Genomic DNA, 16,396 nt, shown 5'->3' with positions numbered 1-16,396 from the left:
AGTTAAAATTAAATTATTAAGATTTAAATTGGGTGTTCAGCCACAAGTGGTGACTTTTCATCCCTGTTATATATATATATATATATATATATATATATATATATATATATATATATATATATATATATATATATATATATATATATATATATATATATATATATATATATATATATATATATATGATTTGGTTATTACCATGAAGACATCATTTGCTTCCGCAATTCTGAGATTTTTGTGTAGGGAAAATTCTAAACCTACTTGTATTGTGTAATGGGGAAAAGGAACTTATATACTAACTTACTAACTAACACAGAGAGCGAATCGATTCAATTGAAGATTGCATCGATTTTTGTCGGAATTTGCTTATAATATTATGTGACATTACATCTAATGGTTCTATATTTGTGAGTCTGTGTAACTCATTTGTACTAAACCAGGGAGGACGCTTCAAAATCATTTTCAGAATTTTATTCTGAATCCTTTGAAGCGTTTTCTTCCTGGTGGAACAACAGCTTGACCAAATTGGTACCGCATAAAGCATGGCTGGTCTGAAAATTTGTTTATAAATTAACAATTTGTTTTTTAGACAGAGCTTAGAATTTCTGTTTATAAGAGGATATAAACATTTAATATATTTATTACACTTTGCCTGGATTCCTTCAATGTGATCCTTGAAAGTGAGTTTTTTGTCATACGTTAAACCTAAGTATTTAGCTTGATCAGACCATGTCAATTCTAAGCCATTCAATTTGAGAATGTGATTATTGTTTGGTTTAAGAAAAGAAGCTCTTGGCTTGTGAGGAAAGATAATTAATTGCGTTTTTGCTGCATTTGGTTTAATTTTCCATTTTGACAGATAATCACTGAAAATATTTAAACTTCTTTGTAGGCGACTGCAGATCACTCGTAGATTTCTTCCTGTGGCTAACAGACTTGTGTCGTCACAGAATAGCGATTTCTGACAACCAACGGGTAGATTTGGAAGATCAGAAGTGAAAATATTATACAAGATTGGTAGCTCTCGTTTTGATGTTTGACTTTGTTCGGGAACAAGAAGTATATCACGAGCGCATTGTACAGTTCTACGAACTGCACAATTGTACAGTAGTACGAACTGCACATAAATCTCGGCAAATAGTATACTATTTAACATTTTAAAAGCAAAAATGTTGCGGCTTCGACAGTTTACAATATCCTAAGATGCCCAACAACTGCTCGTAAGGAAGGTAGTGGAAGACCAGCCAAAATTATGGACGCAAAAGGACTTCGTTCTCTTTCTCGTGCCTTCAACAACAAGGATTCACTGAGTCAAAGGGATGCCGCAACAAAGTTCAACTGTTCTCACCAGTACATCTGCAAAACATTGAAAAGACTCGGAATAAAGTACACTCATAAAAATCCACACATTAACCTTAAGTGAAAAAACACGTAGATTCCCAAAATTGCTTTGTCATCGGAGTTTACGTGATCTTCTTAACAACCATCGGATCATGATTGAATATGAAATGGATCATATGTCAGCATTATTGCTGTTGTCACATATATTTTATGTGTCGCGTACATACTTGAATTCATTTTGTCATGTTCATTTGGTGCTCGCAATATGGCGTCTATTGAAAAACTTCGATCAACATAGGCCAAATCCTTTTTGGCAATTCTACGGTATTTATCACAATGATTTTAGGGTAAACAATTGCTCATTGATTTTATCGACAGCTAATTTTTATTATACTTTCAGATCTAATATTAGAAGAATTATTTATAAGCAAATATACCATTTTTTGAGTTTACTGAATGGCTCGACGAAACCAACCTTCAACAATTTATTTGCATGACCCATTGGTATTACGCGAACTCTGTGCATCAAAAATACGAGACTGAAACACAATTCAATTTTGTTTTTTTTTCTACAGTGGAGTCCAAAAGGCAAAACCTCTAAATTGTTTTCCAGCACATCAATCTTCTGAAAGTGGATCAACAAAATCACATCCTGAACTATTAGTTCCAGCTGAATGCATTCCTTAAAGGAAACAACGTTTGCTTCAGTTTAGCTGCTTAGAAGGGATTTTCACCAGTGATTCAACAGAAACGAAATTTTATGTCATTTAAAAGTAAAATTTTCAGAATGTCTGCGTGCAAACAAAATTTATCGCAATGTTTTGTCCAATAGCTTATGTAATTTATTAGTTTTTAGTACCAACATACACAATTAGGATTTAATATAGACTATTAAGTAAAATTCTGGTAAAAAGTAAATTCAGATGAAATTAATTTTACAGTACAATTTAAAAGAGCTTCGTATAAATTTCACAAAAACATTATATAGAATCAACGAAAATAGTCACATAGATATTACGTGATACAAAGGTGAACTAAGAGTTCATGAGTTCATTCTGTGCTATCTATACATCACATAATTATGACAAGAAAAGTTCTATGGATAAAAATCACATACGTTTTCACGTAGCATTAACGTGAAGATTTTTCTGAGTGTACCGAAAGAAGACACGAGCACCGGGATATACTGGTGCACAGATTTCAACGCTGAATTCCCAATGCCGTTGATTGATTAAAAAATTTTCCGGAAAAAGTTTTGTTTTGGACGACGAAAGTTACTTCCCTCTTTCGAAGACGCAGATTCCCGCAAACGATCGATACTATTAAACGGATAGTTTTACTGTACATCCGAACATAAAATATTAGTTTAAACATAAGTTTGAACAGAAAGTGATGCTGTACATTGTCATTTCCGAGAAAGGCATTTCTAAGCCATGGTTCAAGCCATCTGGGTTGGCAATCAATCAAGATGTGTACCAGAACGAATGTTTGTAGGAAGTTTTGATCCCGTTTTTTCAAAAACATCATGCTGATGGACAATACGTGTTTTGGCCGGATAAAGCGTCATCGCATTGCGCCAAAAAACACAATCGTTCCTGAATACCCATTCGATCACATTTGTACCCAAAAACCACAACCCGATTAATCTACCTCAGTGTCGCCTAATCGAAGATTTCTTCGTGGTTTTGAGCTCCTTGGTGTACAAAAATAACCGGAGAGCCACGAATTGCTAACAGTTGATTGGTAGAATCAAGAGATGCATTCGCAAAGTTGACATGAAGGCCGTACAACGCTACACCATTCAAAACTTTTGGATTAAGATATTCTTTCAACTTTTCTTTTAAAAATTCCTTTGAAAATCTTTGTTAGATAAAAATATGTCTTTTGTAATTATCAAAATGAATTACTAATCCATAACTTGAATTTTTTCCAATTTTGAAAATTTTGATTTTGATTCTTAAAACCGTTTATGGGAGCTTCTGTTGAGGGAATGTAGGAACTGACATCATAATCAGCGGAATGTTGAGTAGCCGTCATTGAATTAATTTCTATTCGTGACAATGCATATTATGTTGGATTTTCCTTGTTTATAATGTAATTCATGGTCATGCTCTTCAATAAGAGCTTTCCATCGTTTAAGTTTGCCATTATTATTTTTTGGTGAAATAGTAAAAATATGTGGTTGGTGATCGGTATAAATTCTGATCTTATGTCGATTTATGAAATTTCTTAGAGATTGTAAAGCCCATACAATTGCTAACATCCCTTTTTCATTTGTAGCATAATTTTCTTCTGTAGTAGAGAGTGTTTTTGATATGAAAGTAATAGGCCATTCTCCATCATGAAATTCTTGAGATAAGACAGCACTTTATTGGAAGCAGCGGTAGTTAGTAAAAATGGTTTACTGAAATCTGGAAAAGCTAAAACATCACTTGAAGAAAGAATATCCTTTAATAATTTAAAACTTTTTAGTCCTTCATCATCTACGACAATTTTATGATTCTTTGATTCATTTTTAGATATTTGACGATGTCCATTTTCACCGTTCAAAAATTTCGTCAAAGGTTTAGCAACTTTGGCATAATTTTTTACAAAACGTTTATAATATCCAAATAATCCTAGAAATGCTCGCAATTCTCTCAAGTTGATTGGTTCTGGATATTTTTGAATACAGTATATTTTTTTGGGATACTATAAATCCTAAGAATTCAACTTCAGTTTTAAGCCATTTCGATTTGTAAGGTCTCTCCATGTTTTACTTGTCAGGACGCTCATTGATTGCAGAAGCAATTGGCATTATTTTCATTTCTTCTCCACTGCTTGATTACGATGAGACTAAAAATAATCGGACAGCACAAAATTAAAATATATACATGTTTGTTCCAATAAACTTCAAATGCGATGATTTTTCGCGAAGAATAATGAACTTTATCAATTAACATTTATGCTAGCACTCTTGTTGTATTTCAACAGAGAACAGGCGAATGAGAGAAAAAAAGAGTCGGCTGTCCTTGACTGAGTATGCTTATACTATATTGATCATTTCGCTTGGACATGCGTCGATTATCGTGATGCCGAGGTCGATCCGGTGATCCCAGTTGGAGCATAGATTCTGGTTCACTCGACTTCGGTGTTGTGGCTTCTATTCGGATAATTCCCGATGAAGGATCTAACCTACACTGGCGAAGAATTCTCCGATGATGTAAGTTCTCCCGTAACCGTCGCTGTCGATACCCGTGAACGGATCGATCGGCAGAATGCAAGATGCCTGTGATCTGGGAGATCATGTTCCAGTTCTCCTCATTGTGGCACGTTCTCTGGACTAGGTTCTCTGGTGTAGCTTCTCTGCCACATGCATCCAGTAGGCCATTCCTTTTTGTCGCAAAGCGCAAACAGGATGTGTTCTGCCGTCTCAAGCTCATTTGGGCAGCCAGAGCAAACAGGAGGAACTGCGTCAGGCCGAAGTTTACGTCGCCGTGGGATACGTCGATCCATTCGGAGGCTTTTGGAATGAGGCGATGTCCACTTGCCCTTGGTTGAACTGTCCCATCTCGTTTTCCACTCGCGTAGGGAGACTGAGTTGGCAGTTCTACGAGCGTTTCTGTCCCTCCGCAAGTCAGCTCTCCGCGTCCTGTCATGAGCAGTCCAAAAGGCATCACCACGCAGGCTACGTCTCCAGATACCGTACGGTTCGCACAGATCACGCGAAGACACATGCCAACGTCCATATTGGGCTGCCGTACTTGCCAGTAATCTGCGTTTGCTGGAGCGTACCGGCGAGCTGTTGGCCATCATTCGAGAGAACGTCGCAATTGCCATTGAAGCACGCTTGCAGACGTATTCAACTTGTTTGCTGAAACTGAGCTTGTTGTCAAGTATCAAACCCAATTTCTTTAGTAATCTCTTGGAGAGGATCTGATTTTCTGCTGCTTATCACAATTATCTCTGATTTATGATGCGCTAGTTGCAGTTTTTTGCTACGCAGCTAGTCCTCCACTATCCTAATCGAGTGAGATGCGATCAGTTCGACCTGTTCAATGGATTCTTCGTAAACTGCTAGCGTGATATCGTCCTCTAACCCGACTATCTTGACGCCCGGGGGAGCCTCAACATCAGTATGTCATCGTACATTGTATTCCACAGGAGCGGGCCCAGGATGGATCCCTGTGGTACTCCGGTCGTAATAGGAGTGCTGCGTAAGCCTTCCACGGTCTGGTAGAGCAATATCCGGTTTTGAAAGTAGCTTTTCAGAATTTTGTACAGCCCTTCCGGTACTCCCAGTCGAAGTAGAGAGTCAGCGATATCCGCCCAATAATCACTATTAAACATGTTTTTGACTTCAAGCGTAACTACCGCGTATTAGCGAATTCCACGCCGCTTGGAATGAATAGCAACTTCCGCGGTGGCTACCATCGATTTTATGGCATCCGTCATAGACCTGCCTTTTTTGAACCCGTATTGTCGTTAGACAGTCCACCCGCCTCGTCTATGAACCGGACTAGCCTGTTTTGGATGATTCTCTCCAGGAGCTTCCCTGTGATGCCGATCAGGCAGATTGGTCTATATGCCGACGGGTACCCAATAGGTTTCCCAGGTTTCGGTAACAGTACCAATCCTTAGCGCCTTTTCCTGACCCTTTAGTAGATCGCTGAAAGGTTTGCAACTTGCTCGTTCCACCAGCGACCGGTCGTCTGTAGATCCACGGTCGTGTTTTCCTCGGTATTGTCGCGTCGCCCATGTCAAGACGGATACCAACTCTTCGCCTTCCAGGTTCGCTGTGTGGTTCTCCAGTGTAAGGGCTGCACTAAACTGTTTACAGTCGAAGTCTGCAACATTCCACGCTAGGGTTGCGGGATGTACGTATGTGTGTGAATATGTTTGTGCGCATATGCATATGTACACACTTAGAAAATTTCGCAGTATTCGGTAATTTTTTACCGAATTTTCAACAGCTGAACGTTCGGTAATCAGTTCGGTAATTGAATTGATTACCGATCGTTCGGTAATTGCTGAACTGTCAAACAACTACCGTAAACTGTAAACCAAATGGATCTAACAGATTGTTCGGTAATTTAAAAAAAATTTAAAAAAAAAAATTATAAAAAAATTAAAATTCTGGATTTTCGGATTTCAAAAAACAACACATATTCACAAAAACGAATGGAGAAAATGGTTTTATTCCACGAGAAATTTAAAAAGTGTCAGATGTTCCGACTGTCCGGAATTATTAGCGCCTTCCAAAACACTGCACAATCCGTCGAGTTCAACAAAAATTACCTTTGAACGATTTGTGTTGGCAGCAAGTGAACAAGTGATACAAAATTATTTTCTGCCTATAAGTAAACAAAAAGCTGTTAGTGGCTCTAATGTCTTGAAAACTTTCATCACCTGTACCTCAATCCATTCGATGAAAGCTTCAACATTTTTTTTTCGTTTGGTTAACAGAAAGACACTTACTGAATATTTTAATAACTGTTTGACAGTTAGTTTCATGACAATTTGTTTTCACAGAAGTTCGGTTATTGGAAGATAACTTTACCAAACAGACAGTACGATTTTTACCGTATTCGGCGACTATTCTGGTTTACCGTATCAATTGTATATCTAATACAGAATTCTGTAATGAAAATTTACGTTAAACTAATCGTTCGGTGAAAATTTGCATAATTGTTGTAAAATAAAACCCATGTACCGAAATATCGGTTATTTCTATAGATTACCGATAGATCTCGTCAAAAATATTACCGAACAAAGGAATTAAATCTTAGTGTGTATGTTTAAATTGCATGTGTAAAAAAAATACTAATCCAACATTTCTGTTCCATATGAAATTAATGCAAACTGAGAAAACTGGAGTATAGAACTAAGAGAAACTCTAAAACTTGAAAAAGAAGAATGATGCAGAATGCCAGAAAGATTAATGAAAAAAGGCAAATAAATCTCGCAGAAATAATACAAATAAGCTATCTAAAAAAACAGCAATCAGAGCAAGCCCGGTTGAGATTTTATGCGTTTCAAGTACCCACATGTAAACCCATTCAAAAGATTATTATTATTATTATTACTATTACTTTTATTATCATTGCTTCTATATAACTGGTAACACTAACGGCCGTTCAAACCATACAGACCATTACAAAAAGTGCTAAGGAATAGGATCACACAATATACATTATAAAAAAACATCTACGACCATTGTCATTGCGAAAACTACAACTAAACTATAATCTATTTGAATCAGTATAAAAACAGTGATCAAGTGTAACGTCTGTGTGCTGATTTAAAATAGAGGCTCATAGAAGCAAATCTTATCAAGGGTTCAGTGTAGAACTGCTGCCACTGTGACTACTTACAAAAAATCTGAATTTGATATCTTGGATCAGTATTCTGTGTTCAAACTCCGAATATACAGTAAGTTCCAATATCTATTCAAGAAGCCAGTTTCAGGAACCAGAAGTAGGCTTCAGTTCCAGAGTCATAGTTTGAATTTATGAACCTGTAAACTGGAACTAAACTCAATCTGAACAGTAAAACTAAATTATATACCTGAAATTTAGTTCAGAATTCAGGTGAAACAGATTCCAGGTTCTCAATTCAATTCCGAAATTCAGTTTTAGGATTTTGTTCCGGAAATGCAAACGAGAGCGCGACCAGATCGTTTGAGGCTTTAGACCACGCAGAAGGTCTGTTGTTGGTTGAAGGTCCTCATCACGGTGGTCCAGTTCCGCGTAAAGCACAAGAAGATATGTTCGATCTTTGACCATCTTTTATACTCATCCAGTTGAACATCGAGACTGACATGTGCCTGTGAGCGTTCAAAAGTCGTCGCGGATACGATAAAGGCAAGCAATCGTGAAGAGTTTTCCTCATTGTTTCCAAAAATTTGAGTAAACCGAATTATTGAGTTGCCTAAGCGCTCCACAACCACCGACCTATTGTCATTCATGTGCTACGTGACTGATGGTATGTCAAAAGGTTTACAAATAGACGCTATATACACCGACATCTCTTCTACCTTTGATATAATGAATCACAATATAACAATTGCTAAATTGGAAAGACTTGGATTCGGCTCTAACATCCTTCGATGGCTGCAATCATAGCTTATGGATCGTCGTTTAGCAGTGAAAATCGGTGATCACGTTTCTAATGAGTTTTATCACTTCGTCCGGAATTCCGCAGAATTGTGCTACGTGACTGATGGTATGTCAAAAGGTTTACAAATAGACGCTATATACACCGATCTCTCTTTTGCCTTTGATATAATGAATCATAATATAACAATTGCTAAATTGGAAAGACTTGGATTCGGCTCTAACATCCTTCGATGGCTGCAATCATAGCTTATGGATCGTCGTTTAGCAATGAAAATCGGTGATCACGTTTCCAATGAGTTTATCACTTCGTCCGGAATTCCGCAGAGTAGTCATCTCGGGCCTTTAATATTTATACTGTACTTCAACGACGTCAACTTTATACTAGAGGGCCCTCGTCTATCGTTTACCGATCACGTTAAGATCTACTATTACATTCGAAGCCCAGTAGATGCAGGTTTTCTACAACGACAGTTGTTGAGCTTCGTCGAGTGATGCAAAGTAAACCGTATGAAATTGAATCCTGACAAATCCTCGACCATTACGTTCTCGAAGTAGAAAGAGCCATTTTATTTTGATTACTTTCTGGAAGGATCCCTGATAGTCAGAGCGACGTGTGTTAAAGACCTTGGTGTCTTTCTCGATGGGTAACTGACACTCAAGCAACACATCAGCTATATCGTTTCTAAAGCGTCTCGCAACTTAGGATTTGTAATGAGGATGACTATACATTTTACAGACGTCTACTGTTTAGAATCTCTGTATTGCTCACTTGTTCGTTCATCCCTGGAGTCGGAACCCTCACTACATAAACGGAGATCATAGAATCGAATCGATACAACGCAGATTCATTCGCTCTAAGGCGCTTGCCGTGGAACAATCGTCACCAACTACCAAGCTGCGAAAGTCGCGGGTTACTAATCGGTCCCGATACACTACAAGTTCGTCGAGATGTTGCACGTGCTTTATTGATAGCAGATGTTTTGACCGATAAGATTGGCTGCCCCGCTTTGCTCCGCGAAATTGATATCAACGTCAGATCCCGTGCTCTTCGCGACAGTGCATTTCTTCGACTTCCTTTACGGTGAACTAACTACGGTACTAATAATGCTATTATTGGCTTGCAAAGATCATTCAATCGCGTTTCATTAGGGTTCGACTTCAATCTATCACGCGGTAGGATACTTGAATATTGCTGATCATATTCTTGATGATATTGTGCAAGAGTTATCTTGTTGCATTCCGTACAACTCGAGATATTCATAACTACACTAAGGTCCCTTTTTACAGGGGGTTACGTACCGTGTTAAAAACAATCCGTGTAAAGTAAAACCGTATTAATTGCGCAAACCGTGCAAAAAAACGCGTGGAAAATTATACGTAATAATTCCAAAAACCGTAGGTTTCATTATTTGTTTGTTCCGTTTTTGATGAAATGTAACTGTTTGTTCACAATAAAAACGGAAATCTAAAAACCAGCCTGAGGTTATGAGAAGGTCTGGTCATACTTGATGAAACACATTGGATGGCAAATTAAAATTAGAACACTCAGGAAACACGTTGTACGATAAGCAAATTAATCTAAATGGCTATGCCTTCTGTTTAATGAATTCAGTACAATTTTTAACGTTCGACTAAAGAAGTGCTGATAATACCACCCATTTCATCGGCGTAAATCATATTACTACTAGAGTTATATCATTCAAATGGGTATAAAATATTGTACTATGATTGAAGAGATTAGTAAATCCGACTATTTCTTCAACGCTTGGAAATTGTCGATGATATCAATGACGATGCTGACATCATACACCACAAGTGAGCGGAAGAGACGTTGTCGTTTAATTCACGACAGGGATTGAAGATCTGAAGACTAAATAATCATTATCTGGAACGACAGTCAATGATCTCGTGAATTGTTAAGTGAATGATTTAAGTAAACTTTCAAACTTTAGATTAGCTCTCATAATCGTTTTCTTACAGACAACCTATTCCCTTTTTTAAATTTTTTTCCAAAAAACAAATGACAGTGCTTTTTAAACTCTCAGCAGAAACCGTGTTAATTGCGAAAACCGCGTAAATAAAAACCGTGTTAATTCCGGAATCCATGTAAAAAAGCCGTGTATAAAAAAAACCGTGCGAAAAAAAGTGCAAAAAGAGACCTTAGTGTATTCGCGTCAAAATGTACAATATTTCTTTGAAGTGACGCAAAAGTTCGATGCGATTGCATGCACCTATTTTCATCTTATCCTTTGAGGCAATGCATTAAACTGAGATGGCATATCTTACTCCATCTGATTGTTTCCCTTTAGAGATGAATGATGGAGCTGAGATGATTAAGGAAACAGATGCCAACATTGAAGCTAAGAACTAATTTGATTTCGATTTTTTTCGATTTTAGTTTATCGCTGTCTGTTGTATGAAAATTAAGAAACAAAAACTTAAAATGCTTGTATAAGCAGATATTTTTTTCAAATATCTTATTCATTTCTTATTTAAATTCAAAAATCCTAGATGGCAAAAAACAAATTGTATATATTTTAATTTTAAATAAATATATGAATAAATTGAAAGATTGCAATTTTAATGTCATCGTAATCAATCGGTCGTGTCGCGTACACAAGCCTAAAGTTTTTTTTCTCTTGTTTATTTTGCCTAATAAAATTTGTCGTTAATAAGTCGAACTTTAGTATAAATGCACCATTACAATTATTGAAGCGAAGAAGTAAAGTCACACAATTAAGGTACTATCACGAACGATTATGAATAATCGGAAGCATGAAAGAAGCTTGTGAGTTTTATTCGTATTCACGTCGTTTTTGTTTGCAGTTTTTATTACCTTGGACGAACAATATTATGCTGCCTTCTTGACTCTTGAACGAATGAAAATATTTTGATTTTTTTAGCCACATATCGAACGAAATGAGTCGAGTTTATCTTAATCTGCTTATGTACTACAATTGTCGTTCCGCTGCATTGTTTTTGGCGTTGCGATTATGGTCAGCCAAAAAGATCGTGAAGTCAATAAAGCTAATAGGGTAACAGAGGTATTTTTGCCCACTTTAGGATTGATTTTACTTTGGTGCACTTTGTAAAAATATCCACCAAATGTAATATCTTTGAAAACCCCTTCCGCAATAGGTAATTCAATGTGATTAGCTTCAAATTGATGCAACATGGGTTACTTAACATTAATTAAATCCATAAAGTTTGTTAGGTAGGCCAAAATATTTGAAGTGGCAAAAATACCTCTGTTACCCTAACTTTTGATAGGATTGACGGCGATCTGCTACAAATCATCATGTTTTAATTTTATCACAATCTTTTATTTTGTAGTCATATCACAGATCTTCATGAGTTTATCAATTAGTTTTTTTCTACAAAAATTACAGTTAAGTTAAACGATTCTTCATTAAAACTAAATTCTTGAATTTTTAGAATTGGCTTGAAAAAATGAGAGAATTGGTAGTCATTTGCTACTCATTTCATAAATGCGTATTTTTGTTACGATTTTGCACGGATCTGGCATCTTATGAGCCGGCAACCTTAAGGTTCATAAATAATTATAATTCCACGACCTCTCTTTATCAACGCCGGACCAACAAACTGCTAGTGACGTTTCGTAACGAAAACATGGTAAGTCCTTTCAATGGTTAGTTGCGTTAAGTTCATGTATGGTACGTAATTGTATATTGTATTTCAGCTTTATGATCAAGCGCCACAAATTTCAAGTCGAAAGTGCCTTCTACCGAAGCAGGCCAGTTCACAACTTGATACACAACCTGAACAAATGGTAGAGCCTGCCTTTTTTGATATATATCTGTGTGATGACTGTGATGCCGAACTTTATTCGTATGACGCATATGTGGTAAGTTGAAGTAATAATTGTAGTAATGTAACTAGAGCAATTCCAGGAATTACCAACAGAAAAGGCGGCAAAATCACGATCAACTTCTTTTATTTGAAAGAAATTTGGCACAAGTTTTTAGAATTCCAAAACATTTGTTGTGCATATATGCAAATTCAAATCAAGACCAATTTTAAAAAAAGGTTGGATGAATGTTTGCATGCACTTTCTTCAAATCATGGTAACTCGGCAACTATAAATTATACAAAAATTGTGTCCAAGAAAGAGTTGTACGAGATCAACAGCATAACACCACTACAGAAAATGTGGGCGAAACAATAATAAAATTTCTCAGGATTAGAGCTAATCTGTTTCTTTGTTGTCTTCGATTAGAGTTAACCTTTCGCAAAGACTTATGCTATATAACTAAACACTAAAATTGACATAATAATATTTTTGATTTAAACATGTCTTTGCTTATATAAAAATCAAATAAATGATATATGCTGTTGAAACGATGGCAACAATCATCCATTGGATTGTTCTAACCATACTGTTTGCTAATCCCAAAAGATATACAACCAGTGGTGTCTCGTCCTCATGTGCACCTAGTGCACTGCACAACCGGTCGAATTGAAGGAACGAACTGCGTCCCCAACCCCATCCAAATTCAATTATTTTTTCTTTTGAATCTTTATTTATTTAATGAAAGCAGATCGGATCGCACCGAAATTGCGTGTATTTACACACATCTCATATACATCAGACATAAAATTTCAAGTATCTGTTGTCGTTGTGTTAGTGTCTTTTCCGTGCACATGAGTTACTGATGGAATTTCATGATTCGCGATGTATATGAAATTTTCCCATCCCAGTAGTCGACAATGCAGAAAAGAAAATAATATTATGCATACTGTAATTAATAATAGTTAGTATGATTATAATGACAATATTAAAAATATAATGATAGCAAAAACGCTGCGACTACTGTATGTTCGTGCACTCCCATTACTTTTATAAATCAAATTCATCATAATAGCGTAGTAGCATCTCATTAGTACAGTCCCCATGTCATTTTGAAGATAACTCGACTGTCGTTCAACGAATTGTGATGAAATCGAATATAAAGTCTTTGCTTCGGCTCTAAACAGCAATACTATGTTATTTGATTGCCGCATAATGTATACTCTATCGATTTTGATTGGTTCTTTTCGGCCAGCATTGACTAAGAGAGACAGGCCCGTACCCAGCATTTCGTTTCGGGAGGGGCCCTTAGATGAAAAAAAAATGTTACTGAAGATTGCTTAAATAGATAATTTCTGATGCGCCATTTATCAGCGTTTTTAACAGACACCTTAAACCTTTACCCTGGAATTATCATTATTAGGTATTTAAATAAAATTTATGATTGTGACCGAGAGAAGGTTACACTGAAGTCTTTTTTATGCGAGTTTACGCATAAAAAAACCGCATAACTCTGAAAATTCGCATTAAAAAAACGCATAACTCTGAAACTTCGCATAAAAAAAACTGCATAACTCTGAAACTTCGCATAAAAAACCGCAAAAAGGAAACCGCATAACTCTGAAACTTAGCATAAAAAACAACCACATACTCTGAAATTCACATAAAAAAGTCGCATAAAAAAACGCATAAAAAAGAGCGCATAAAAAAAGACCTTAGTGTATTGTAATACATTTCTTAACGTTTACATTCATGCCATGTCCCACATGTCTAAGGCCTTCTAAATGTCCATTTCTAGAGCACAAAAATCTACAAGATTCTCTTACTTCGATTCGTGGAGAACATAAAGCATCTTTTAAATTTGTTGAGATTATTTTTTTTTAATTGTGGGAATTGTATGTTACACAGAGTAGCAGCAGACCTTATGCGATTTTTTTATTGCACTTAGACAAATTTGTTCTCATTCTCAGAAGACAACCATGCGTAGAGAAAACTCGTTCGCGCATTTGTGTACCACGGCAGAAATGAATGTACAACACTTCGTTCGCTCTCGGCGCATTTAGCCAAGAACGTTAAATAGTGGGTTGCAATCTGTTAGATAAAATACATAACATTCTAAATATGGAATGAATCCCGCAGCCAAGGGAAACACGTAAAAAGTTGCAATACAAAAATCAACACATTTGATCTGAAAGTACCGGCTAAGATTTTATCCGGTTATCCCATTCAAAGTTTTTTCCCAGTTGTTGCATTAAAAACGACTTTAAACGTTTTCTGCTCTGGAAAGTTCTAGCCCGGTTTTGGCACACAAAATATAAATCAGGTTTTCGTATTCAAAACTACTTAAAGGGGCACGATATAAAAAAAAACTTGAAGAGTTTTAACGATAAGTTGCACTTATTAGCTATTCATATAACGATCTGCTAAGTTTCAAACAGTATTACACACAGGGTTTTTTTGAAAAAAGCTTTAAAAATAAATGTGTCATTCATGTCTATTCATGTTAACTTGAATATGTTATGTGTATTAAGCCGAAGAAAACTTTTTTGTTAGTGTCCCTCATTTGAATCAAGATTAAAAAAATAATAGTGGGCTATACTTCCAAAATGGAACTGGTATCGATCGATTCTCACGAACTTACATTTAAAGTTTGAATGGTGCGTTTGAATTGGTGTAGCAAAATCCTGCACTCCTGTTACTTCTGTGTGTGATATTCAAGCTAAATAGGGTAATATTATTCAGCTGCACAGCACGCATAAAGGTTGGACATGTTTTTCTTGTTATTATAATTATTATTCATCGCAGCATGTATTAGCTGTTTTATTGATGATATTACTCCACTACGACGGTATTGCTGGATAAATTTCAAATACATCACAACGCATGGAATTTCGATGAGACCGACGAAATAAACTCACCCAACGAGCCCAAAATTATTGATATCGGATAATCCATATCCGATAAAATTCAGTGATATTCAGCTTTGACGTTTACTCCACTTATACCATTATATCACCGGATTGACAGGCATTTTAACTTCAAACTTTTTTAATGAACACAGAGTAGCATTAAAACGAGCCTAACTTTGTTGAAATGTTGATTCCGAATCAGACAGTAATACTGATAACTATGAAGACATTTTTAAATTCTAAGTAAAACCAAAATTTATCTACAATAAATATGTGATATGAAAAAATAATACTGACTGTTTTATTTACTATGAATCAAAAAAATTGTTTATTTCCACCCCTGGTTTGAACTACACGTAGCCTTTCGTTCCGCACACAACGGAGTTCATATCGCATCAAACGGCACAGTCAGACACTCAGTAGAGTTCGAATTTTTCGTTACATTTTAAACCAATTCATGTAAATTTTTTTTTTCGATTGCCGCATAATGCCTACTATATCGATTTTGATTGGTTCTTTTCGGCAAGCATTCACTGAGAGAAACGAAAGATATGAAATGAAAAGACGGATAAGTTTTCTAGATAGAGTCAGTTATAAATTTAGAACGGAAAAGCTTGCCTAGGCAGGCTCATATAAGCATGATTAGAAGAAAGATGCGATATGCCCTCCGTTGTGTGCGGAACGCAATGCTACGAGTAGTCCAAACACAATATTTATGGGGTTGGCACTTTTAAATTGGTGTCTAAAGCATGGGACACAGATGCGGTGTCAGTAGTAAGAGAATAATAATCGCATGATCGGGAAGTTTTGTTTTCTATTTTGCCGATGTCAGTAGCATAGTGTGGTGAAGAACTACACTTATTGGACGACCATACTTGGGGACTCGAATTTAGTGTTCGACCCCCACAAGTAGAAGGTAAAATAAAATTAATTTCTTTCTTCTGATTATGCTTATATGAGCCTGCCTAGGCTAAGTTTTTATTTTATTTTAATTTCATTTTATTTGGGAGCAGGTAAAAGACCGCTGGAGCAGAAATTTCAACTTCTCTCTCCAGCAGGCATAAAACCTCCTCCTCTTTTTATATCAACAAATAACAAAGATCCAACAGATATATTGCTTAATACTAATGGCTTAAAGTAAAATTACTCCCGGCGGGGATCAAGAGTGACTGGACGGTGACGATGATACGTGTGTTGAAGGCCGCATCCTGCTGTCCGTGTGGGTCCGCGGGAAAAACCCC

At 36.3% G+C, this 16,396-nt stretch overlaps 1 protein-coding gene across 6 annotated transcripts in view; it reads left to right on the top strand.

The window, feature by feature from the left end:
- The window catches only part of LOC131432412 (uncharacterized), a 329,233-nt gene that overhangs the window by 189,965 nt on the left and 122,872 nt on the right, over window positions 1-16,396 (top strand). For 5 of the 6 annotated variants that reach the window (XM_058598654.1, XM_058598656.1, XM_058598657.1 and 2 more), the window contains 2 exons: window positions 11,874-12,071; window positions 12,139-12,303. The exons of the other annotated variant lie outside the window; for it this stretch is intronic. In XM_058598654.1, coding sequence (XP_058454637.1) covers window positions 11,874-12,071; window positions 12,139-12,303 — 363 coding nt within the window. The remainder of the gene's footprint in view (window positions 1-11,873; window positions 12,072-12,138; window positions 12,304-16,396) is intronic. 6 annotated transcript variants of the gene reach the window in all.

The sequence above is a fragment of the Malaya genurostris genome, chromosome 2, assembly GCF_030247185.1.
Source record: "Malaya genurostris strain Urasoe2022 chromosome 2, Malgen_1.1, whole genome shotgun sequence".
NCBI classification, from domain to species: domain Eukaryota; kingdom Metazoa; phylum Arthropoda; class Insecta; order Diptera; family Culicidae; genus Malaya; species Malaya genurostris.
The sequence above is the reverse complement of the archived record's forward strand: the minus strand, read 5'-3'. Positions and strand labels throughout refer to the sequence as shown.